We start from the raw sequence: 24411 nt of genomic DNA, 5'->3' as shown, positions 1-24411 counted from the left end.
GACAAATTGGTCCCCCTCTGGTGCTGCGAATGGCTGCCATGCTATATCACTCAATTACAGTACTTACAGGGGAGACCAAACAGCAACCCCCCCCTGTGATTGGCTGGTCAGCATCATCTTATTCTGGTCAGACACTGATCAGTTTTTTTGTTGTCGGCAAGGGGTTAAACCAGGGAAGCTCAACCTGTGGCCCTCCAGCTGTGGTAAAACTACAATTCCCATCATGCTTGGCTGTAGGCTGATAGCTGTAGGCTTTCCGAGCATGCTGGGAGTTGTAATTTTGCAACAGCTAGAGGGCCGCAGGTTGAGCATCCCTGGGTTAAACTATTCTAAATGGCTTATAATTCATATTTATTTTACTGTAATAAACAGGCATCTGAAGTTCAGGGCGTTCATAGCGCTTTAAAACCTGTACACCAGTACGAGGCTGACATGTATGCACTGTACGGATTGCACAATGCTGCCACAAGGAGCATTGGCAGGAGCACTCATCGCTGCGCCTACCTGTGCCCGCTCCTCCAAAGCCTGGTATAGCTCATCAATGCAGGCCCTCATCTCAGACTGAGTGGAGCGGGCACTGTGAAGAGTGCTCCAGCCAATACAGCGCTCACTGCATCCCCTATGCAATCTGTGCACTGTATACATGTCAGCCATGGACTGGTCTAAGGATTCCAAAAAGCTAGAGACACCCTGAACCTGCTGTGCTTCTTTTGTCATTAAAACCGTCAAATAAAGTGCATTTACAAAAATGATTTACAGGCCTTCTAGAATGGTTTAAAATACAGTTATATAAAAAATAAAATAAAAAAGTGTGTTAGTTACCCTATAAATTATATGTGGAAATAAAAAAAATATAAAAAACACATTAACACAACTTATGAAAAAAAACATTTCTATTTAAAGACTACATAAATATACAAAAAAAATATTTGATAAATCTTGAATTAGCACAAGTAATACAGGATGCATCGGCTGTAACATGAACCATACCCAACAGCACAAGCGCAGGAAAAAGAATTGTGATGTGGCACTTAAGCAAATCTTGCAATGAGCTCAAATGAAACAGCAAAGTAGTTAGGGATGACAGAACCTAAACCCACCTCACTGTGGCACGCCGCTCTCCTCTATTAAATAGTACTCCCCACCATTACTGAAAGGCAACATACTTAATGTAGAGATTGTTTTTTTTCTTTCCAAAGCATTTATTTTATTAGGCTATATGCACATGACAGTGAAAAAGACATGTGAAGTACATTGTTTTAACAGGCATTACAAGTCTGTTGTAAGACCAATGGTAGTCTATAGGGGTTATTCAATGGCAGTTTTTTTTTTTTTGACTGTTCATAGGGGGGGGGGGGGGGATTTCAAAATAGAACATGTTCTATCTTGTCCGTTTTTCCACCGACTGCCCCCATGCAATTGAATAGGTCTATTTTTAATGTCCTTTTCTCAGAAAGGAATCAGTGAAAATGTCAGTTTTTAAAGGACGTTTTTTTCCCCTGTCGTGTGCATGTAGCCTTAGGGTTTGGTTTAAGTAGCAAAAAATCTTGAAGGGAAGAGACACCTCCTTGCTTTCAGATGCACGTTAGGTCCCTTTTAACAAATACCACATACTGAATACTGCCCAGTGTGCCTTTTTTGTTGCTTAATTTACATATACCCTAAACATAACCTGTGACTCACACACAATGGGCTTCAACATCTCCAAATACAACACTGAACCACCCCCTCACTCATAGCTCAACCATACTGGAGCTTTACTGCTCCACCTTGTGCCTGAACTCCAGCAAAACAACCTAAACGGACCAGTCACTGTACAATTCATGTATTGGAGCTCCACCTAGTGGCTACACTCCAGCACTACAGACTGCATTGACTTTTCCACTGTATTGAGGCTTGTAACCTAGCTCCACCTTGTGGCAACACCCAAGCACAGCAGGTTGCATTGATCCATTGACCACACACACAATTCAAGTCCATCTATAATCTAGCATTTGAGCTGTAATTTCCTGTATATAACTAAAAATGCTTACCGATCAAGCCAAGCCTCTGCGTCACTGGAATCTGTAAAGTCCAACAGGCTATTGAGAATATACAGATGACTCAGAATTACATGCCACTTTATGACATTTGCACATTTCACTTGCTCTAATAAAAGAGTAGGTCAATGATATGGTCCATTGATCATTTTTACACTGTGGTTACTCCACACGACAGACTGTGTCAACCAGTGTTGGCGCAGGGGCTCAAAATGGCATTAAATAGGACAGGTGTGCTTGTTGAATGATAGCTTGCTCTGTCCAGCAGTATCAGAAGGTACTGGAAGCAGAGGTATTAACATGCAAGCTGTTGTATTGTACCCAATAACTGACAGGCACCTGTACTTCCAGATGGATCCAGTATAGATATCACTTGCAAAATTGTGCATAGTTTGCAAGGTAATTGACGCTCCATCATGCTTACCCTGAATTAGTTTCTTATTTCTATGAAAGGTTTGAACACCAATATACCTGCAACATTACTTAAAGGGATTTAGCATTTAGGGCACCACCTATGCCGAATGCACTAAAAGCTCTGGTTTCTGGCGAATGCTCCGGTATAGCATGTTTTCTACAGAGACAATAGTACCTGCAAGAGTGACTAGTACAGTACCCCCTATAATCCCCACATTAGGTCAAAAACCTATGACCTTTTCAATGTTGCAGATAAACCACCATAGGTCAAAGATGTAGCCAAGTGGGGTTCTAGGATTGGAAGGAGAGTGGAAAAGAGCTGTGCTTTTAAAGGGCTGCTCTGCTAGACAAAGCACCCAAGGGGCTTCTATAGAAGTGCAATCAATCCTTAGAGGAAAGCAAAAGGATGGAAAGTGTCAGAGTCCATGGACATTCTGGATTCGACTTGGTTGCTTGAGCTATAGAAGAAACTGGCTGCAGAGCTGGAGATACAATGGTCAAGAAGGCAAAAGGGACTGGCCGTCATCCCCATAAGACCAGATGCCAGCCAGTTTAAAGGGGAAAAAAAATATTGGTGCAGTCAGAAGACCTCCATATTGTCCTGGGGTTTATTTTTCTCGGTAGTAGAGCAGATAGTATTTCAGAGGATCTGGAAGAGGCAGACTCAGAATTTTCTCTCTGAGAAAGTTAACAAGAGGCTCTGGCTTTGTGTCAATGACCACTCGTTCTTCCTCTTCTCTTGGGTCCTCCTCCACATCTTCACAGTTGTTGTTGTCATCAAAGGGGTTTGGGATGCGGCTGGCAAACACTTCTTTGTCAAGGAAGACTATGGTCTCCATACGGCGTCGGCGCAGGCGCTTACGTTTGTAGCGGCGTTGGGGTTTTAGGCTCCCCCCAACTCCCCTGCAGGTGACCTCATGTTTGATGGTCTTCTTAATACGTCCCCTGATGGCAATGCGAGCCAAGTCTTGCAAGGAGCGCACGTTTGGAGGAGCTAAGAAAGAAAGAGCTCGATTGATATTTTTCTCATTATAAAAGATACAGTCAGGGGCGTACATAGAAATCATGGGGCCCCATAGCAAAACTCAGAATTGGGCCCCCCCCCCCCCCCCCAATAAAAAGTTTAATTATTAAAGCTGATTAGTGAAGGTGCGGGGTACATTAGGAGCTAAATAAAAGGTTAGGCTGTGGTCACATCACGTTTTTTACTTATATGTTGGGGGGGGGGGGGATAAAGTGCTGCACCCTATGTTTTTCTATCCTGCAGCGTCCAGTAGAAAAACCGTATAGGTTAACATATACATTTTTCTTTCAAACTCTATGATGAAGGATGCCACTGTATGTATACATGAAACGGATGGAAAAAACGGGACATGAACTCGGCCTCAGGGTCCATTCACACATCCGTTGTTTCTTTCCTGATCTGTTCCGTTTTTTTGCGGAACAGATCTGGACCAGTTCTGTATCCATTCATTTTCAATGGGTCCTGAAAAAAAAAATCAGACATTAAGCTGTCCGATTTTTTTCAGGACCCATTGAAAATGAATGGGTACAGAACTGGTCCAGATCTGTTCCGCAAAAAACGGAACAGATCAGGAAAGAAACAACGGACGTGTGAATGGACCCTAACCCTTTAAGTTTTATTTATTTTATGATTGGTGTAAATCAGAGGATTAATTACTGCAGCAGAACTGTCCACACTGGTCAATGTGACCCCTGGGACAGATCTTCTGCAGGTCCACAGCATTAGATCTCTGTCTCACAGCTCAACTTCTCCCTTTGTTATTAACAGGGAGCAGAGCTGAGCAATTTTAGTCATGTCCCATCCTTCACTGAGAGGTAGTCTATCTGGAGCATCCAGCACATGCCTCAGGTCCCATGTGAAAGAATATATATATGCACTACAGTGAGCAGAGCTGAGGCTGACCCTAACAGCTCTGAGTACAGTCACACTGCTGCAGCAAACAGCCCGTCCTCCTGTCAGCTCCTCTCACCTCAGCTCTATCATGCAGAGCACTTCTGCTGCTGCTTCCTTCTGCCCTCTCACACAGCCTAGGAACAGTGAAGGCAGTGCTGGGGGTTAACAAGCAAGAGAAGGGCAGGAAGACCCAGAGGAGGGTAAGCATGTGGGACATCACTGCTGAGAAAGTAGATGCAGAGCTGGTACTTTACCGTGGTGCTAGGTGTGGGAGCAAAGACATCACAGAGGGGCGGGCACATCAGGCAGTGAGCTGCTTCCTGATTGGAGGAATCGGCTGCTCACTCTCCCTCCTTCCAGCCTGCTGTTGTCAGCGCAGCACTAGCGCTGTGTATAATGCCAAATGAAAATCTAAAACTGTAATGGCACTGGGGCGTTTGGGCCGAGGGCTGCCGACCCAAACGCCCCATTGCCAGTATTTAAATCTCTACTGTTAACTTATGCAGCGAATATTCAGGTCGGAAAGGGGGCGGAGCCACGCAGCCTGGCCGGGCCCCCTAACCTCACGGGCCCCATAGCCAGTGCGTGGTCTGCCTATATTGACGGTACGCCACTGGATACAGTGTAGCTCTTGGGATTCATTTGACATAATTCACTAATATACGCAAATACATAGAATAAGGAGTTTATCTGATAGGGGGGGGGGGGCATTATCGCCCTCACGTTACTGCAGACTAAAGGCACTGCATGAATGTTCCATCTGTGAAACTACAACTCCTAGCATGCAAACATGCTTGGCTGTTCTTCTATCTACCATGAAAGTGAATTAGGCATTCTGGGAGTTGTAGTTTCTGAACAGCTGGAGTGCCGGAGGTTGTTGACCTCTGGAATAGACCTTTTCTCTGTGAGCCATGTTGGGAGAGGGGAGGCAGGACAGGATGAGAACATCCGATTACCTCAGAGTGCTATGCACAGCAGGTAACGGTACCAAAAGTAATGAATAGCACACCAGAAGTGTCTGTCCACTGGGAAAAGACGCACAGCAAAGAAATTCATACATAAGCCAAGCAGAGGGATGGAAAAAGACCCACATTATGGACGCTGGACAATATCTGTCTGCTTTATTTCACAGCTGCCTAAGGATTCGGGGTACTTACGAAGATGGAGGGGGTGTCTCCTTCCATTGTCGACTTTAGTTATTTGCACTAGCGGAGCAAATGACACAGCCAGGATCTTCTTGGTTTCCCAGGATGTTAGACCAGTGCGGGTTATCTTTGTGAGCTAAAACAGAAAAAAAAAAAAAAAAAAAAAAAAAAAAAAAAAAAAAGAGATGGATAAGTGAAGATAATCCATCTCTATATAATAATCCATTATGGGGGGCTCTGCTACTACTTAAGAGCTGATGAGAGAACAAAGTGACCAACTTCTCAGCAGTAAGGTCTCAGTGCAATGTGGCAGTCGTCTTGATGCCTTGATAGGGCTAGCAGAATAAAGCCTCGTGCACATGGCCATAGTTTTTACCCGCATGCAATCCGCATTTTGTGTGGATCAGATGCAGACCTGTTTATCTCAATGGGGCCTCAAAAGATGAGGACAATCACACCTGCGTGCCGTCCACATCCGTTCTACAGCCAGGGGGGGGGGGGGGGCAGACTCTCGGCTGGTATCCGCGTTTTGCAGACTGCAAAAATGGATACAGTATGCAGGAGCCCTAAAAATCTCAAAGTCATTGTTCAATCTAGTTCTTGTATCCTGTGTTGTAGAGAAACATATCCCTTCGTCCTACAAACTGAAGATGCACGGGTCTTCAGTGTAAGCATTTCACCCAACCAAATAAACTAAGCCGATACGTAGGTACAGCTACCCGGATGTCCTATATAGGTACCAGAGAACTGTGCAAAGTAAGCGACTGAAAAGGTACCTTCAATAAAACTTAACTTTTAATTAAGATGACTAAAGTGCTCAAAATAAAACAAACAGTCATCTTAATTAACAGTTATGTTTTATGGAAGGTACCTTTACTGTCGTTTTCATATGCATTTCACCCCCCTCCCCCTCCCTATAGTGCACAGCCATCTCCGGCACGCCCACAGAAAATGAACAGTGCAGCATTGCGCATGCACGACCTGCCGCTTCATTTTCGTGATCGGTGGGAGTCCCAGTGGTCAGACCCCAGCGATCAGCTAGTTATAGGATAGGGGAAAATAAAACCTAAAAACTTGGCACAACCCCCTGAAGCTCAAAGTGTAAACAGTCAATAGTAAACTCTCCTAAGTAGCATATAGCCAGCATGTCGCAGGTTAATAGTCTACGCAGGGGATTTGGAGCTTGGTATAAAAAGAAAGCTGTAATCACTACAACATTATATTCAAAAGTAACAGCACAAATTTTCCAAATATACAGATAAACTTTTCTAAAAAGACACAATCTATGGCGCTACCTTCTCTTCGAGTGGCATCACAAGGATCCCGCCCACTTTTAAAAAGTTCTTCATGTATTCCTCATGCTCCTTCTGTACCCCGGCTCCACAGTACACGCGATCGTAAGCTGAAGATTCCAGAGAGATTTCCAGACAGTTGCCAGCCACAAAGGACGGTTCACAGAAGTCAAACCTTGGGGAGGAAGGCATTCGGAAATTGTCAATGTATTCATAAATGTTAAACTGAGTGCTGCCTAATCAGCAAAAGAGAAGAAAGAAGTAACAGTGAATGGTGCAATACATCATCTGATTGTGTAGCTTGTACACATATGTGAGCGAGTATACATTCGTGCCCCAGGTCTGCTGCGTTGGATCCGGACTGGCGCAGTAGCATCTTGTAGCTAGACGCAGCAGTGAAGAAAGAATCAGAAAAATCTTGATCCTAGTATGGCACCGTATGCGATAACTGACGAAGAAGGCAGCTCGCCACTGAAAAGCATCGTTGTACACGTTAATGAACTGACAGACTTGAAACGGGTTTATTCTGTCCAAAATGATAGTGCCATACTAGGATCACGAAATTTATATAGACTGGCACTGCTTGGACAGTGTAAGGACATACGCCCCTTTGTTGGCATAGTTCGAGCATTAGACAGGGCACAGGCAACATCCATATCTCCAAAGAGTTTCATTGCTCAACGCTCCTGCAAACCTGCACCCTCCCAAACCAATACAGGCCACAGACAGCAGCCATACTTGTCGAAGCTGTCGCTTGTTCGGATGAACTGATCCAACTTCTGCTTTGCATATTCAATGACGTCTGGGTGAAGCTCAACTCCATGGTTCAAGCCATAAGGCCCTGATGACAGAGATAAAGGTTAGTGCAAGCACCAACAACAGGGGGAGCCAATGTCACGTCAGCTGCAAGAATTACATTAAAAATTCCAGCGGGCATACATACAATATATAGTAAGAGCTGATGTGTGAGGCAGGGAGAGGAGCAGCTAACAGACAGACTGTTCAGGTCTGCAACATGGTCCCCATCCCAATGATATGTAACATTCAGTAACAGCCCTCAATGTGTTCTAGAAACCCCACAAATGAGGCTGTCCGTGAAGAAGTAGTTTTTTACCTAATGCCGTCAGCAAGTGAAAGATTCATACTTACCTGCTCCCCACCATTCTGGTCCTCTGCAATGGCCGGGGCGGACTGAAAAGTTAAAGTGGCCCTGGAAAAAAATAAAATAAAATACAGGAGGGCATTTTCTTCTGCCAGCCAGGGGCATCAGTAATAGATCAGGGTACTCAACTCACAGACCGCAGTCCGAATCTGGAGCGGGGACGCCAGCTGTCTGGACCAAATGAGAAGAGAGAAGGCAGAAGAGAAAGGACCTGTCGTACAGCCAGTGAGGGGGAAGAAGCAGGACAGGACCTGGGAGGTGTTCCAGCCAATCGATGTGCTGCACACAGGCAGCTTCACACGAACTACCAATCACTGGTAGGGAGGGAGGAGTTGGCTTTGCCTACATCACTTCTGCCCTGAGTGAGTCTGCAATAGCAGGTTGTCGATGTGCAGAGCAGGTTTCTTCAACTTCTGCATGGAGAAGTGGCCTCTACATGTGGGCTGTAAGGAGGAGAGGTCAGTATCTGCACCAGGTCAGGGCGGCAGGGCAGAGGGGGCTAACATCTCCACTGTGTTATCTGAGGACTGGACTGATCTCCCTGTGTGTATGACCTGTATCAGCCTGTCTGAGCCGAGTCATCCACATGCCCCTTACACACAAGCACTAAACCCCCCCATGAAATAAGCCAGGGTGCCCCTATAGTCAGTGAGTGGACAGAGTCCCTCTGTACTATGGCAGCATCAATAACAGCAGAGTGCCCCAACAGTCAGTGGTAAGTGGCCCTCCTAGGGGCATTCTAGAAATGTGGGGTACATAGGACTATTAATTTAATGGCCTCCAATCTGTGTGCAGTACCCACACCTGTTGGTGTTCAGTCTGGACCTCCACCTCACAGCAGAGCCAATTATGTGGACCTTTACAAAAAGTAGTTGAGTACCCCTGTAATGGGTGCTCCTAGCATTAATTAATGCCAAGAGCATCAGATCGCTATGGACCCGACCAACGCCTTGTGAGGAGGCCTTGGTCAGCCCCCTGGGCATCGGCCCACTGGGAAGTTTCCCTGTAGGATCTATGCTCAGTCAGTCCCGGCGATGGCTCTAGTATGTCGATCTTCCGGTCCTTGACTAGTTTACTTCTGGCGCAGCATGGGCATGGTCATATGCTCCGCTGCAGCCAATGAATGGCTTCAGCAGTGACGTGCCACTTGGAGCAGAAGATGGACATACTGGAGCCATCGCAGAGGACCAGAGTGGCGGGGAGCAGGTAAGTATGAATCTTTCACTTACTTAGGAAGGCTGTCGGCATTAGGTAAAACTACTTATCCCTGGACAACCCTTTAAGTAAAATGTAATCATTGGGTAATAAGTTCTGCAACTTGCTAATATAATTTGATCACATGGCTGATTTCTTACTATGTATCCATTCACTACTGTAAGATTCATATTTCCTGGACCTACATTGTGACGAAACCTCAGCTGTGTAATCACATCTAGACCTCCAAGTTTTCAGTTTCTGGGTGCTAATACGATGGTTTCCATTAATGACAGAAACGGGTCATGAACATTATGAGGAATGGAAACAAAAAAAAAAAAAACACAAGATCAAAACACAGCACAGCCACTACTCACCCAAGATGAGTCCCACCATAGTGCTTAAATATCCAGTGCCGCTGCCCAAGTTCAGGAAGGACAGGCCGGGCTGTAATTCCAGAGCCTCCATCACCTCGGAATAAATGCAGGGGGCTGACAGATGGATGTTGCCATGCTTCCAAGCCAAGTCCTTATATGCTATTTCCTTAAATTCATCCAGGTAGTAATCCGCACGGTCAATGGCACGAAAGGCCTGCTCCACCTCTTCAGTGCGGATGTACTGAGCTTCCTTTAAGTTGTCGATCAGGTCATCATTGTCCTCACCGGCACTCACCGCCCCTCCCATTTTGATTAGAGACCCTGTTCAGGAAAAAATAAAAATGAAGCAGAACAGAGAATTTAAGTCTTCACATTGTATAGGGGTCAAAAGGTACCATTACCCCCAGTAGGGGATCCACAAACTCACAGGCAATGGCTTTATTGATAGCAACCAAATTCTATCAGGAAACATTTTCTTGGTGCACCAGATGACTTCTACAGACGAGACTCACTGCGTGGAAACCACTCTGAGGAAGGTTAACCAAAGGGGCCTCACTGCTAGGAGCTCCAACCGAATCACCCGCTTGTGACAGCGAAGCCGCTAGGTTTAGAGCCAGAGAACAGAGGGGAACTGGATGCAAATCAGACCGAGACCATTTTCTGCCAACCATTGGCCCATATTCATGACTGAGTGACAGATGCCAAAAAGTTGATCTGCAGTGTTGCATTTTTGTGCTCATTGTTGAGTGCTTTCCATGGATCAAGGCAGGGAATTATCAGTGACTTGTCATTTTAAGTTGTGCCATAGTTCTTCAAGATGACATCTTTCACAGACCAACCATGAATGACAAATCATTCTGAAGATGGCCATCTGAAATCCCTAATGCAGGGTCAGCTATAGGGAGCATCCACACGAACGTGGCTCGGATATGGACCCATTCACTTCAATGGGGCTGAAAAGATGCGGACAGTTGCTCCGTTCCGTGGCCCCGCAAACATTATAAATCATGTCCTATTCTTGTCCATTTTGCGGACAAGAATAATCATTTCTATAATGGGCCGCCTGTTTTGTTCGGCAATTTGCGGACCCACAAAACACTGCACATTTGTGTGCATGAGCCCTTACAGTGAGGTTTTTAAAATGCCTTTCCAATTACATCTAACATCCAGTGCACAGGGTTACTACCGCACATTTTGTGGTACAGCTGCCATCCCACGACCCAACGATGTCCGCAAAGTATTAGCCACGTGTCCTATCAATTATAACAGGAGCGATGCACAATACCCCCTGGGCACCATACAGTTGCCACAGTGTCACATTGGGTATATGATCATATTTCCACTTTAAGAGGAAGGAAAATTTAGTCTACAGATATTAACCCCTTAAGGACTCAGCCCTATTTCACCTTAAGGACTTGGCCATTTTTTGCAAATCTGACCAGTGTCACTAAGTGCTCATAACTTTAAAACACTGACGTATCCAGGCCATTCTGAGATTGTTTTTTTCGTCACATATTGTACTTCATGACACTGGTAAAATGAAGTAAAAAAAATATATATTTTAGCATAAAAAAAAAAAAAAAAAAACCTAATTTACCCAAAATTTGGAAAAAAAATTGCAAAATTTCAAAGTTTCAGTTTCTCTACTTCTGTAATACGTAGTAATACCCCCCAAAATTGTGATGACTTTACATTCCCCATATGTCTACTTCATGTTTGAATTATTTGGGGAATGATATTTTATTTTTTGGGGATGTTACAAGGCTTAGAAGTTTAAGCAAATTTTGAGATTTTTCAGAAATTTACAAAAACCCAATTTTTAGGGACCACTACAGGTCTGAAGTCACTTTGCGAGGCTTACATAATAGAAACCACCCAAAAATGACCCCATTCTATAAACTACACCCTCAAGGTATTCAAAACTGATTTTACAAACTTTGTTAACACTTTAGGTGTTGCACAAGAGTTATTGGCAAATGGGGATGAAATTTGAGAATTTCATTTTGTTGCCTAATTTTCCATTTTAACCCATTTTTAACACTAAAAAAGCAAGGGTTAACAGCCAAACAAGACTGTATCTTTATTGCCCTGACTCTGCCATTTACAGAAACACCCCATATGTGGCCGTAAACTACTGTACGGCCACACAGCGGGGCGTAGAGTGAAAGTTGCGCCGTATGGGTTTTGGAAGCCAGATTTTGCTGGACTGGTTTGACTCCATGTCCCATTTGAAGCCCCCTGATGCACCCCTAGAGTAGAAACTCCATAAAAGTGACCCCATCTAAGAAACCACACCCCTCAAGGTATTCAAAACTGATTTTACAAACTTTGTTAACCCTTTAGGTGTTGCACAAGATTTAATGGAAAATAGAGATACAATTTCAAAATTTCACTTTTTGGCAGATTTTAAATTTTAACATTTTTTTTCCCAGTTACAAAGCAAGGGTTAACAGCCAAACAAAACTCATCATTTATGGCCCTAATTCTGTAGTTTACAGAAACACCCCCATATGTAGCCGTAAACTACTGTACGGCCATACAGCGGGGCGTAGAGTGAAAGGTGCGCCGTATGGTTTTTGAAAGCCAGATTTTGCTGGACTGGTTTTTTGACACCATGTCCCATTTGCACCCCTAGAGTAGAAACTCCAAAAAAGTGACCCCATTTTAGAAACTACGGGATAGGGTGGCAGTTTTTTTGGTACTAGTTTAGGGTACATATGATTTTCGGTTGCTCTATATTACACTTTTAGTGCGGCAAGGTTGGCACTTTTTTTTTTGTTATTTACAACATTCATCTGACAGGTTAGATCATGTGGTAATTTTATAGAGCAGGTTGTCACGGACGCGGTGATACCTAATATGTATACAATTATTATTATTTTTTTAAACCCAAAAAATGTTTTAGTGTCTCCATAGTCTAAGAGCCATAGTTTTTTCAGTTTTTGGGCGATTATCTTTAGTAGGGTCACATTTTTTGCGGGATGAGATGACAGTTTGATTGGCACTATTTTGGGGTGCATATGACTTTTTTATCGCTTGCTATTACACTTTTTGTGACGCAAGATGACAAAAAAATGGCTTTTTTTTTTACACAGTTTTTATTTTTTTACGGTGGTCACCTGAGGGGATAGGTCATGTGATATTTTTATAGAGCCCGTCGATACGGACGCGGCGATGCCCAATATGCATACTTTTTTATTTATGTAAGTTTTACACAATGATTTCATTTTTTGAAACAAAAAATAAAATAAAAAAAAGTTTAGTGTTTCCATAGTCTAAGAGCCATAGTTTTTTCAGTTTTTCGGCGATTATCTTGGGTAGGGTATGATTTTTTGTGGGATGAGATGACTGTTTGATTGGTACTATTTTGGCGTACATGCGACTTTTTTGATCACTTTTATTACCTTTTTTTGGGAAGCAAGGTGGGCAAAATTTCAATTCTCATAGTTTTTTTTATGGCGTTCACCATGCGGGGAAAGTAAAATGACAGTTTTATAGATCAGGTCGTTACGGACGCGGCGATACCCAATATGTGTAGTGTATTTTTTTATTTTTTATTCAGTGATAAACTTTTTTCACTTTTTTTTGACCCAGACCCACTTGGTTCTTGAAGATCCAGTGGGTCTGATGTCTGTATAATACAGTACAGAACCCTATATAGGGTTCTGTACTGTATTTTACTTACACTGAACAGATCTATGCTTTTAGCATAGATCTGTTCAGCACCATGGACAGCAGGACGCCTGAGAAGGCGTCCTGTTGCTATGGGAACCTTCCCCATCTGCCACAACTTCGCAGACGGGGGAAGGGTGAACATGGGGCTGGCGGGGGGCTGTCTGGGAGCTCTCTCCCTCTCCATCGGGGGGCTGCAAAGGTACAGTAGGGAGCTCCCTTACCGTACGGACTGCGGTATAGAAAGGGTTAAACGGCTGACATCTGCACAGATGTCAGCCGTTTATACCAGGGTGTCAGCAATGTGCTGACACCCTGGTATAACCACTAGAAGCCAACAAATTTTCAAGGGGAGGCGGGCGGGGGATCGCGATCCCGCCTGCCGCACCGCCCGCCTGCGACACCCGCCCACAAATCATGCAGGGGTGCAAATCGGCATTTTGGGCATTTCAAAAGTTTCTGATCCCCGCGGGATCAGAAACTGCCGAAGTCGCAGGTCTGAATTGACCTGCGGTTTGCGGCGATCGCCGATATGGTTGCGGCGATCGAATTGACCTGCGGTTACCTGGCATTGTGACAGGATGCCGGCTGAATGATTTCAGCCGGCATCCCGTTGCGATTAACCCCCAGGGCGCCGGAATGCCTAGTTAAAGTTAGGGCGTACCGGTATGTCCTGGATTATTAATGTATACCCCAGGGATCCTTCAAGATACTTTTTTTTTTATCCACACCAAGTTAAAACTAGACTTAACATACAATGCCTCAGACTCAGATCCAACCAATCAAGGTCACTTCTCTGATAAAATAGCTGGATTAGGTGCTACTTAGCAGCTATTCCTGACTGTTATATGTAAGGACTTGTTTTACCTGTGTCCATTTTCTCTGATCTTGGACGACATTTTGGGGCTTTGGAACCGGTTACTCATGTTACAATGGTTTCAACATACAATGGTCGTCCTGGAACCAATTAATATAGTAACTTGAGGGACCACTGTACACCAATCAGCCAAACCACCTGCCAGGGAGATAGGGGGCAGCAATACAGCAGCAAATCCCTGCCCAATACCGGTGGCCAATGGCTGCATAGAGACAGACTTCAAGGAGCTTTAGGTGTCCATGACTCTGTCAAAGGATAACTGTTAGGTCAAAAGTGCCCTTTCCACCTCTTAAAATGTTTTTTGGGGACATGTTGAACTTTCTTATATTGCATACAATGTAGTGGGAGGATGGGGAAAAAAAAAAATCCATATGAAGTAGAACTGGGGAAAGAAAAAGCCATAGTTCTCACCATAGTTTTCTGGCTGTTTTTACACCGTTCCCCTATGCGGTAAAACTGACCTGTCCATTCTCTGAGTCAGTACAATTAAAGGTTTTACAGCAATAACACATTTATGGTTTTTCTTGTGTTTTCATATGTAAAAATGTTACAGTAATTACTTACTGGTAATTGGTTTTTCAAATAGCCTCCACAATGGCACTTACATGAGGATTAACAGAGTAATCAACTCTAGGGACGACAGCAGAAAGGATTCTATGACCAAAAGAAAAGTCCTGGTTCTTAAGAATATCTAGTTTGCAATGATTGAAAAAAAAAAAGTCAGAGCTTGCCCACGTAGCTGCTCTACAGATCTGGTCTAGAGAAACTGAAGCAGACTCTGCCCAGGAGGATGACACAGCCCTAGTTGAGTGAGCTCTTATCCTGGCAGGGGGATGGAGATCCTTCTGGACATAGGCTAAGGAAATAACATCCCTGATCCATCTTGCTATGGATAACTTGCTGGTCGCCTTTCCCTTGTTAGGACCTTGGTATTGGAGGAAGAGCTGATCCGATTGTCTGAAACTATTTGTGGCATCCAGGTAACCGGTAAGATAACACGCTTCTTCTAACATCCAGGTTGTGGAATTTTTCAGTAGTTGGAAATAGGGTTGTTTTGATCGTGCTCGATACCGTGCAAAAAAAAAAGCTGCGTGCTTTCCGCATTTTATGGAACGTCCGGCCCATAATCGAACAGTCCTATTCTATTTTTTGGGTGGACAAGGTGACAACAAAGGCGAATCGCGCGGTTTTTATTTATTTTTCTTTTACAGCGTTCACCGCACAGGAGATTTTTTTAATAGTTTGGACTTTTCGGACGTGGCGATATGTAATATGTTTATTTATTGTTTATATATTTTAGATGTAAAATTGAGAAAGTATACATATATTTTTTTTTTTTTACGTTTTATTAATAACCATTTCCCCCCTTAGGGGCTAGAACCTGGGATCTTTTAATCCCTTGTCCAATTCACCCTGATAGAGCTCTATTAGAGTGAATAGGATCTTACACTCTCCCTGCTGCCCTGTGATTAGTACAAACATCAGCAGGGAGCTGACTGACAGCCAGGGCTTCAGTAGCGTCCTGGCTGCCATGGTAACCGATCGGAGCCACAGGATTACACTGCTGGGGCTCCAATCAGAAGCTGTCACTGCCACCACTGAGGAGGAGGGGAGGGGACTCTGTGGCCACTGCCACCAATGACTTAATACTGGGGGGAGTCGAGGGCGCACTGCGCCACCAATGATAATTAACGTTTAATGCATTACAAATACAGGCGGCAGAAACACATTGCCGGCACCCGACCTCTGACAGGGAGTTGTGATCAGCGGACGCAGCGCCGTCACAGGTCAGGTGCCGGCAATGTGTTTCTGCCGCCTGTATTTGTAATGTATTAAACATTAGTTATCATTGGTGGCACAGTGTGCCCTCCCCTCCCCTCCCCTTCATTCCCACTGGTGGCAGCGGCACAGGAGGAGGGAGAGACTGCTTCCTTCTCCCCGTGTTGCTGATGGAACATGGCCATGCTGAGAGCAGCGCAATCCATATTCTCTGATACTAGGCTGTGCAATAAAAGGCAAATCCTGGTATCGTATCGATACCGGGACAAAAGTATTGATTGGGTATTGAAAATTCGATACCCGAAACAACTAGTTGGAAAAATGGACAAAAGGAAGGCAATGAAACTTCCTGTTCACAACGAAACCTGGAGACAACCTTGGGAAGGAAGGATGGACAATGCCTGAGAATTATACGACCGTCCAGGACCGGAAGATATGGAGGCTTGCAGGAAAAACGCCTGGATTTCTCCAATCCTTCTTGCAGTGGTTATTGCTACTAGAAAAACTATTTTGTAGGCGAGTAGTTTCAAAGGAATCTGATCCACTGGTTCAAATGAAGGTTCCATCAAGGCTGAGGACCAAGTTTAGGTCCCAGGGTGGAATGACTGAAAGGATAGTAGGAAACCTTCGCGCAGCCCCCTTTAAGAAATTTTTTATAAGAGGAGAGTCTGCTAACTTTCTATCTAGAAAAGCACTTAAAGCCGATATCTGTACTTTGAGTGTAGCAGGCCCAAGACCTTTATCCAATCCTGCCTGTAATAAACCAAGAATCTGAGGGATGTCTGGATAAAGGCTATTATTTGAGAAGGATTTAAAAAACCAGTACGAGTACCAATACTTTTTTTTTTTTTTTTAAGTACTCACCGATACCATTTATGGTGTGGTAATGTTTTTACAGCAAATTTCAATTTAATTTAGTCACAGGGGGAGATTCATCAAACCTTGTACAAAGAAACAGCAGCGCAGTTGCTGATAGCAATGAAAAAATTAAAGTTGGAATTTGGTTGCTATGGACAACTGCATAACTCCTCCTTTGTACAAGGGTTAATAAAATAAATGTGGATATAACAGTGTTTTCCAACCAATGTGCCTCCAGCTGTTGCAAAACTACAACTCCCAGCATGCCCGGAGGCTGTCTGGGCATGCTGGGAGGTGTAGTTTTGCAACAGCTGGAAGCACACTGGTTGGGAATTACTATTATATGCCCATCCCCCCCCCCCCACCTTATTTTATATTCACTGTTTGAACATGAAATGGAGAGAAAATAACTGAATTTCTCATCCATTTCATGCACCATACCCACCTGGCCTGCTGTAAACCTTCCCATGCAGAAGCACCAGAGTACTGGGAGGAAGTGGCTTTAACTTCCTCCCAGTGCTAGGCAACCGCATGGGACAAGTTGCCGTCCCCACACTGATCGGCTGGGAGCGCCGCTGCTCGGAAGCCCCACCGCTGCAGCCGCCGCTGTTCATCTTGAGCCAGCTGGGAAGTAAGGCGCAAGCGCATTAGGTGGCCCCTTCTCCCAAACTCTGGTGTGAAATTTCCCTACCCCGTCATTGTGCGCCTGCGCAGCACACCTCCTTCTAAAGCTGGAAACGTCATGTCTGGTGCGGTCGCGTCACAACAGGAAGTGACGAGGGTAGGGAAATTTCACAGAACACCGTTCCCACCGCTGGTCATCTGGGACACAGGACCTGCCGCTACACGGCCATCAGGTATCAGCGACATTTGTGCGAGTACAAGTACTCATGCAAATGTCCGGTATCAGGACATCCCTAGTTTTTGGAGGTGACAGATTCCCTTTAACATAGGAAAGGAGGTCAAGATTTCTTCCCTTGGGATACCCACAGCTATTTGGTCCCCTAACTGATTAAGCCAGATAGTGTTCTGGCTGTACAGGTATAAGCAATACTAGGGCGCAGCATAGCCCAGGCTTTTTTTTTTTTATTAAACTCTCCGATTTCTTGTCAATGGGATCTTGTAAGAGCCCGATATCTTCAAACGGGAGAGAGTTTTTTGGGGAAATACGGACAACTGGGGCATCAACCTTTGGCGTCTTGTCCCACAGATTGTACTCGGTCTCTGCAAAAGGATATTTTCTTTTAAAGGAATTTGTTACAGCCGTTCTCCTTTCAGGATCACTCCACTTTTGGATATCAGAGACTTAATGTTATTATGGATGGGGGAAGACCCTTCTTTCTCCCAGACCCTGGACCAACTGATCCTGAATGGAATGGGCTTCCTTTACATCTTCAATATCCATGGTGGCTCTAATGGACTTTAGAAGACCGCCTGTTTCTTCCGGGAGAAACAAAAGGTCTACCCGAGCCGTCATCTGAAGAAGCAGAGTCCGGATCAGATAATTCCCCCTCATCCAGATCAAATGCCACCTCAGAAGTATGGGATTTCTGAGACGTTGATGGATGTGGGGATTGTGGTGCAATTAGGAAGGAAGGAAGGAAGGGAGGGAGACTATTATGTAACCACTTTTTCGGTGCACTCTGACATAAGGCTTTTTTAGATTTAGAGGCAAAGGACTTCCTGCAGATAGCGCACTTTCTGCGTCCTGAATCTCCACTGGCTGGTTTAGGTGCCATGGTCTCAGTGCCCCGATTTAAATAAAATAAAAAAAAATAGGCTATAGGGCCATGAATATTAAAAAGGCCACAACCTTCACCAGGGTGGAATTTCACTGCCACCAATAACACCCAAGGAGCTGTGCAGACTAAAAGACACAGAAAGGATAGAAGAAATAAGTCCTCCAGTGGAGGAGGCTTACCGGGCTGAGGGCAGAGGCATCTCCAGGCTTCCTTGCGGGGTCAATATCCACGAGGGCAAGCATGACTGCAGGCGGCGAGTGCACGCTTGTTCAGCCAGCTTATCACATTTGAATGATTCTGCAGTTGCGCTCTTATCCCCGGAAGCGGCCGCATTAACGGGAGATTCTCTTGCCCAAGGAGAATCTCGCCTGGTGACGTCACGGGTCAGGATCCCGCGCAATTTCCCCTTATCTGGGAATATTGGAAGCCCGGGGATGCCTGCATGCAGAGCTTAGTCCGAGGAACAGGTCAGGGAGGCAGCGCCGTTCCCTGCACCAGCCCTCCCACCTAATGTTGGGGGGGGGGGGGGGAATCAAGGCTGGGCGAAACAAACATACATTCCTGGCACTGCAGGAGAGGCTCCCACATATCCCGAGGACAGGAAACGACTGAATAGGTAAGGGGAGGAGGGTTTTTAAATCATCTGCTCCTGCGTTGTTTCCTGTCCTATCACAAAATGTGATACACATTTTTCTTGGAACGTGAAGCGGGGGGGGGAGGTTCCGAATATGCCATTCCATCATGAAGGACTTACAAAAAGGAAGAAATTAAGTAAATTAAAGTAATCCAGTTTTTCCATTTTGTCCTCCACAACTGCACTACAGTGAGATATACCAGATTATACAACTAGGGTGGGACTATAGCCTGCAGAATCGTCCTGCCATGTGCTAAATCCGGTTATAAATTAACATCGATCCCGTATTGTTTTACAAACGGATGTGGATTTGAGGACTCTTGTTCCATGGAGGCTCCAGCCCTTTCTGCCCAGGAGGCTGATACTGACTAGTGGAATGAGCCCTCAGCTTTACTGGAGGATCTTTATCTCTGGCTTTAGAGACTTCACAAATTGATACTTTTATCTAACGAGCCAGAGAACTCTTTGAGGCTCTGAATCCCTTATTAAGCTCTCTAGAACTGAACAAAAAAAGAACCAGATTTACTCCATCCTTTAGTAGCTTCTAAATATTGCAAATGAAAGCATTTTACATTGTACCTATGAAAGGTTACTTCTCTCAAATTTTGGGTTTTCACAGAATTAGGCCTCATGCACACGACCGTTGTTTTGGTCCACATCTGAGCCGCAGTATTTGTGGCTTGGATGCGGACCCATTCACTTCAATGGGGCCGCAAAAGACGCGGACAGCACTCCGTGTGGTATTGGCATCCGTTGCTCCGTTCTGTGGCTCGCAAAAAATATATAACCTGTCCTATTGTTGTCCATTTTGCGGACAAGAATAGGCAGTTATATTAATGGTTGTCAATGCCGTTCCGCAAATTGCGGAATGCACACGGACGCCATCTGTGTATTGTGAATCCGCAAAACACACAACAGTCATGTGCATGAGGCCTTAGGCCTCTTTCACACAACCGTATGTATTTTGAGGTCGGTTTTTCACAGATCAGTTGTTCCATTTTTTTGTTTTTGTTTCTGCATTTCCGCAAAAAACATCTCATTATGGTTTACATATGCAATCCTTTTTTTTGTGAATCGCAAACAGAAAACTTCTAATCATTACTGTAATGTACACAGTAAACACATGGGCAAAGTGGACATGGAACCGCAAAATACGGATGTGTTCCGTATGCATTCTGTATTTTTTGCAAACCCATTGACTTAAATGGAGCGACGGAACATTATTTGCAGACAATAATAGGACAAGTTGTATGTTTTCTTAAAGGAACGGACACGAAAAAATACATTTGTGTGCAAGAGGCCTTAGGGAAGAACAATCTCCTGCTGTTTGTGAAAGTCAGAGACTAATTTACGCAAAAAGGGCTGATCGAAAATCAACACAATTCTATCCTTTGAATCCTGAGAAAGGCTTTTCCGATCCCTCGGTTAAAAAAAAAAAAAAAATGTTTTTAGAGTCAGAAAAGTAAGAGATATCTCTGTCAGGGGTTCAAAGGGAGAACAGGCAAAACCCGATTTTGGGTATACTGCTGAGAAACATAGAATGTGTCGGCAGATAAGAATCATTTGGCCCATCTAGTCTGCCCAATATACTGAATACTATGGATAGCCCCTGGCCCTATCTTATATGAAGGATAGCCTTATGCCTATCCCATGCATGCTTAAACTCCTCCACTGTATTTGCAGCTACCACTTCTGCAGGAAGGCTATTCCATGGATCCACTACTCTCAGTAAAGTAATACTTCCTGATATTACTTTTAAACCTTTCCCTCTCTAATTTAAAACTATGTCCTCTTGTAGCAGTTTTTCTTCTTTTAAATATTCTCTCCTCCTTTACCTTGTCGATTCCCTTTATGTATTTAAAAGTTTCTATCATATCCCCTCTGTCTCGTCTTTCTTCCAAGCTTTACATGTTAAGGTCCTTTAATCTTTCCTGGTAAGTTTTATCCTGCAATCCATGTACCAGTTTAGTAGCTCTTCTCTGAACTCTCTCCAAAGTATCAATATCCTTCTGGAGATATGGTCTCCAGTACTGAGCACAATACTCCAAATGAGGTCTCACTAGTGCTCTGTAGAGCGGCATGAGCACCTCCCTCTTTCTACTGGTAATGCCTCTCCCTATACACCCAAGCATTCTGCTAGCATTTCCTGCTGCTCTATGACATTGTCTGCCTACCTTTAAAGGGGTTGTCCAGGTTCAGAGCTGAACCTGGACAGCCCTCCATTTTCACCCAGGCAGCCCCCCTGACATGAGCATCGGAGCAGTTCATGCTCCGATGCTCTCCTTTGCCCTGCGCTAAATTGCGCAGGGCAAAGGCATTTTTCTGAGTTCTGGTGACGTACCGGGGCTCTCTATGAGGCTGAGAGGAACCCCGGTGACGTCACCGGCACTGATGGGCGGTATTTGGCTCTGCCCTAGCCAGTAAAACGGCTCTGGCAGAGCTAAAGCCCGCCCCTCAGAGCCGGTGACGTCACCGAACACCGCTGGGCGGAAGTTACCGCCCGGCAGTGTGTTTATGAAAACACAAGAGCCCGTGCCCTGCACGATCTAGCGCAGGGCACTGGAGCGCATCGGAGCATGAGATGCTCCGATGCTAGGCTCAGAGGGGCTGCCGGGGTGAAAATATGGGTATGTCCGGGTTCAGCTCTGAACCCGGACAACCCCTTTAAGTCTTCTGAAATAATGATCCCTAAATCCCTTTCCTCAGATACTAAGGTTAGGACTGTATCACAGATTTTATATTCTGCTCTTGGGTTTTTACGTCCCAGGTGCATTATTTTGCACTTATCCACATTAAATTTTAGTTGCCAGATTTTTGACCATTCCTCTAGTTTTCCTAAGTCCTTTTCCATTTGGTGTATCCCTCCAGGAACATCAACCCTGTTACAAATCTTTGTGTCATCAGCAAAAAGACACACCTTACCATTGAGGCCTTCTGCAATTTCGCTGATAAAGATATTAAACAATATGGGTCCCAGAACAGATCCCTGAGGTACCCCACTGGTAACAAGACCTTGGTCTGAATATACTCCATTGACTACAACCCTCTGTGGCCTGTCCCTCAGCCACTGCCTAATCCATTCAACAATATGGGAGTCCAAGCCCAAAGACATGCAATTTATTGATAAGCCTTCTATGTGGGACAGTATCAAAAGCCTTACTGAAGTCTAGATAAGCGATGTCTACTGCACCTCCTCCATCTATTATTTTAGTCACCCAATCCAAAAAAAAAAAAAAAAAAAAATAAGATTAGTTTGACATGATCTCCCTGAAGTAAACCCATGCTGTTTTACATCTTTCAATCCATGGGATTTTAGATGTTCCACAATCCTCTCCTTAAGTATGGTTTCCATTAATTTCCCCACTATTGATGTCAGGCTTACTGGCCTATAGTTGCCCGATTCCTCCCTACTACCTTTCTTGTGAATGGGCACAACATTTACTAATTTCCAATCTTCTGGGACGACTCCTGTTACCAGTGATTGGTTAAATAAATCTGTTAATGGACATGGATTGCTGGATCACCGCTAGCACATCCGCAATATCCAGTCCCCATAGCTCTGTGTGCTTTTATTGTGTAAAAAACAAACAAAAATGTAAGATATGTAAATGTTTCCGGAGCCCAGCCACGCCCACTGTAAAGGAGCCCAGCACCGCCCCGCATCCGCCGAATCTTCTCCTTGCCCTGCCGACGACACAAAGCTAGATCACTGTAATCTTGCTACGCGTTAGCTAGATCATACGCAGTTCCTTCCCTGAGGCTGATGCCAGCACAGGGAAGGAACGCTATGCCTATCACAGGACCTTTGCCAAGATATGGGCAAATAAACGTTTTGCACTTTTATTCAAGCAGTTTTTACTTGGAAATAGATATAGAGATGATAAATATTTTTTTGCACCAATGCTGAGATTACTTATTGTGCTGCGCTATCTTTGCATTTTTAACTGTATGGGGGGGGGGGGGGGGATCTGATTTGGGTAGAGGCAGAATGTACTATTAGGCATTTGTAACTAGTTTTGGGAATTATTTTAATATATTTTTTTATTATTATTCTGTGGTGTTTTTTTTATTCATTGTAATGTCACACAGTGCCTTATAGGCTTTCTATACTTTCCTATGTGCAGATTTGCAATGGATTACAGACACCCTAAAACTGCAGCAACACAACACAGGTGCAGTCTGAGGCCATCTGCACACGGGTGCAGGTGGAAGCACATCAGAGCCACACACATTTCTATGCGGATTTACATGCGTTTCTGCAGCATATACGCACCAAAAAGGCTCCATCTACATTCTGCAGCACTGTAAAAGACCACGTAACACGCCACCTGCAGGATGCAAGCGGACCTGCACACCCCGACCAGTGAAATACGCGTCACAACTAAATATACATTACAAAAGAAACGCCCCCTTCAGGACTCAAGAGGAATGTCCTCACACAGGTCCCTACAACACAACCACACGGGACTCCGCTGCTCCCCCTGCAGGGGTTAAGCAGAATAGCTCCAAGCCCTGTCTGACTACCGCACGACATAGCGGGCCTGCGTCCTACAGAGTTTGCCCCTGCTGCCCTGCACACGCACCGTCCCCCGGCAGACTGGGGACCGTTCGCCGTGTTACCTCGGTAAAGCACGGCGGGAGGCCGAGGGTGTTGTCGGTGCTCGGTAGTGACGCGCTCTCCACACTCGCTCACCTCCTGCTGTAAACACAGTACCAGCTGACCGCGCCTTACGTCACCAGACAGGCTAATGAGATGGGCGTGACTCAGCCGCAGCACCGCCCTCCCAGAGCACTGGCCCCACGCCCCCTTAACTGCTCGAGCGCTGCCCGTTCTCGTCCCAGGCACGTGATGCAGGCATGCAATGGGCGGGAAATTTCTGTTATTCAGGGCGACATCCTTTCATGGAGGGGACGCTGAGGAAACTAGTGAGCCCGGCAGTAATGCCAGGCTTTACAGCATGTGTGTCCACATTGCTTAACAAAAAATACTGGCCAAGTTAAGACACACCCCAAAGTGGGTGTGGTTGTGGGGGCGTGGTTTAACACAAGATATCAAGTTGCTGTCATACAGTGGCTACCAATAATATTAATGCCCCCCCTATTTGAGCTGCCCAGAATTATTAATGCCCCGTTAGTACCCACCGCATTAATATAGTGCCCCCAGTAATAGTAATACCCCCATTTGTGCCTCCCAGTAATAATAATGTCCCATTAGTGCTGCCCAGAATTAATACCTCATTAGTACCCCACCGCATTAATAATGCCCCCATTAGTGCCCCCAGTAATAGTAATACCCCAATTAGTGCCT

General features: G+C 44.9%; 1 protein-coding gene across 2 annotated transcripts; it reads right to left on the bottom strand.

Moving 5' to 3' along the window:
- Positions 1 to 875: 875 nt before the first annotated feature.
- Positions 876 to 23898, bottom strand: PCMTD2 (protein-L-isoaspartate (D-aspartate) O-methyltransferase domain containing 2). 2 transcript variants are annotated; one of them, XM_044296301.1, is made up of 6 exons: positions 23797 to 23898; positions 9542 to 9862; positions 7547 to 7649; positions 6812 to 6983; positions 5529 to 5652; positions 876 to 3447 (listed from the first exon to the last, which is right to left on the bottom strand). In XM_044296301.1, exons 2-6 carry the CDS (start codon positions 9846 to 9848, stop codon positions 3062 to 3064), a joined length of 1092 nt encoding a protein of 363 aa, XP_044152236.1. In that variant the 5' UTR covers positions 9849 to 9862; positions 23797 to 23898; the 3' UTR covers positions 876 to 3061. The 2 variants fall into 2 exon arrangements, with proteins under 2 accessions (XP_044152236.1, XP_044152235.1); XM_044296300.1 differs by having other exon boundaries at positions 23724 to 23834.
- Between the last annotated feature and the right edge of the window lie 513 nt (positions 23899 to 24411).

Source organism: Bufo gargarizans, chromosome 6 (genome assembly GCF_014858855.1).
Source record: "Bufo gargarizans isolate SCDJY-AF-19 chromosome 6, ASM1485885v1, whole genome shotgun sequence".
Lineage (NCBI taxonomy): Eukaryota > Metazoa > Chordata > Amphibia > Anura > Bufonidae > Bufo > Bufo gargarizans.
This window is presented reverse-complemented; position numbering and strand designations above follow the sequence as displayed.